The 1808-nt window shown below is 37.1% G+C and overlaps 1 protein-coding gene across 1 annotated transcript in view; it reads right to left on the bottom strand.

Moving 5' to 3' along the window:
• The window catches only part of ppwd1 (peptidylprolyl isomerase domain and WD repeat containing 1), an 18422-nt gene that overhangs the window by 4899 nt on the left and 11715 nt on the right, over window positions 1-1808 (bottom strand). The window contains exons 7-10 of the mRNA XM_014023947.1: window positions 1274-1463; window positions 1017-1198; window positions 859-940; window positions 598-780 (exon numbers count right to left, since the gene is read on the bottom strand). Of these exons, the coding sequence (XP_013879401.1) occupies window positions 598-780; window positions 859-940; window positions 1017-1198; window positions 1274-1463 (637 nt within the window). The remainder of the gene's footprint in view (window positions 1-597; window positions 781-858; window positions 941-1016; window positions 1199-1273; window positions 1464-1808) is intronic.

The raw sequence follows: 1808 nt of genomic DNA, 5'->3' as shown, positions 1-1808 counted from the left end.
GCTTCTGGTTGCAAAAGTTTAAAAAGGCTATACTTTCATTTGTACTTTATCAAATTTATTTTTATAGTTTTTTATTTGAAATATTAAACATTTATTAAACATTTTTAATTCATTTATTTTATGCCCACAATTTTATTTTTTGAATTGTCTATTTTTGTTATAGTTTGTGTTAAATAATATATATATATTTGTGCTGATAAGCCTGAGTGGTCTGTTGACTGACCTTTGTATTTGTTCAAATAATTGTTATGGGCAGGTTACAATATAAAAATGTTTATCATAATCATGTCTTGTGATTATTTGACAGGAGTTTTACTTTTAAACTGTAAGTGTATTTATTTTAGTTATGTTAGTTTTGATAGTTTAGTTATGATGTAAATACAATAAAAATTAAACCAAGATTTATAATAATTATCATTTTGATCCATACATTGGTAAAGTCTGACTGGGCCTCGTATCACTTTATGTTCAATAAAATGGGCCCCGAGGTCAAAAAGGTTAAGAACCCGTTCTAGCTCACAAGATGGAAAGAGGGTATTTCCACGTTCCAAGGATTACTGGTCTGTACTTTGGTAAACTGACTATCAGGTAACTTACAGTGGGGACCACCGTGACAAAGAACTGTGAGCCGTTGGTGCCGGGTCCTGCATTGGCCATGCTGAGAGTGTACGGGCGGTCATGTCTCAGTGTGGTGTGAAACTCATCCTCAAACTCTCCTCCCCAGATGCTCTCTCCTCCCATCCCTGTGCCTGTGGGGTCTCCTGTCTGAATCATGAAACTCTGCACAGAGCAGGGGGATAAATTAAAACACAGCTAATTATTTACGGCCCTGTTAAATGATTAAATTAAAAAAATTACCTTAATTACTCTGTGAAAAATATGTCCATTGTAGTATCCATTTCTGCTGTGGACACAGAAGTTCTCCACAGTTTTTGGGCACCTAAAAACAGACATTATTCTATATTTTGACACGGAGGCAGAATTTCTCAACACAGACGTGTTTAGTGAAACCTTACTCCACAGGAAAAAGCTTAATGTAGATGTCTCCCATGGTGGTGTGTATGATGGCGCTGTCAGACACTCTCTTAGGACCCTCTGCCTGAGTGGCAGCCATCACCTCTTCCTTAGAAGGCTTCTCATTAAAGATGTCTCTGTCAGAGTCTGCACTCTTTGTGTCCTCTGGTTCTCTTTTTGTGAACTTCACAAACAGGAGAAAACATGATGACACCACTTTAAAAACAGTTATTTTCAAACAAAGATCCAGCTCTCTCACCAGGTAGAAGCGGTTCTTCTTGAAGGCGGTGCAGAAGACAGTTGGATCAGGCTCTACGTTCTGCAGGGCGGGGTTATCGGAGGCCTTCATCTCCACAGTGGGAGCCACATTCATGGTCTTTGCAACCCCCTGGAACAGGCACAGCTGGACCACTCGAATATTCTCCTGCTTCCCAAGGATTCGCACACATCTGATAATGAAAACACAAAAGATTTTCTCTAATTACTGGATTTATAATTTCAGCTAAACCTTTAAAGCTGCTGAACTTCAGGACAAATATTAAAGCACTCTTCTTTATAATACTGAATATATAAAATATTACAAAAGAAGCTGGTGGGCTGGGAAAAATTTGGAGAACATTTTCATCAGACAATGTCATACATTTATGTGGGAAGAACTTAAAGAGTAACTTACCCCCCAAAAAAACTTTTTTTTAGCTGATAAACTGTCTAGAATGTGTCTAAAATGTTATATAGAACTGTTTCTGTGCTAATTTTGATGTTTTTGTGTGTATTTGTTCAAATCTGTAATATTT

The sequence above is a fragment of the Austrofundulus limnaeus genome, unplaced genomic scaffold (assembly GCF_001266775.1).
Source record: "Austrofundulus limnaeus strain Quisiro unplaced genomic scaffold, Austrofundulus_limnaeus-1.0 Scaffold398, whole genome shotgun sequence".
In the NCBI taxonomy this organism is placed as follows: Eukaryota; Metazoa; Chordata; class Actinopteri; order Cyprinodontiformes; family Rivulidae; genus Austrofundulus; species Austrofundulus limnaeus.
This window is presented reverse-complemented; position numbering and strand designations above follow the sequence as displayed.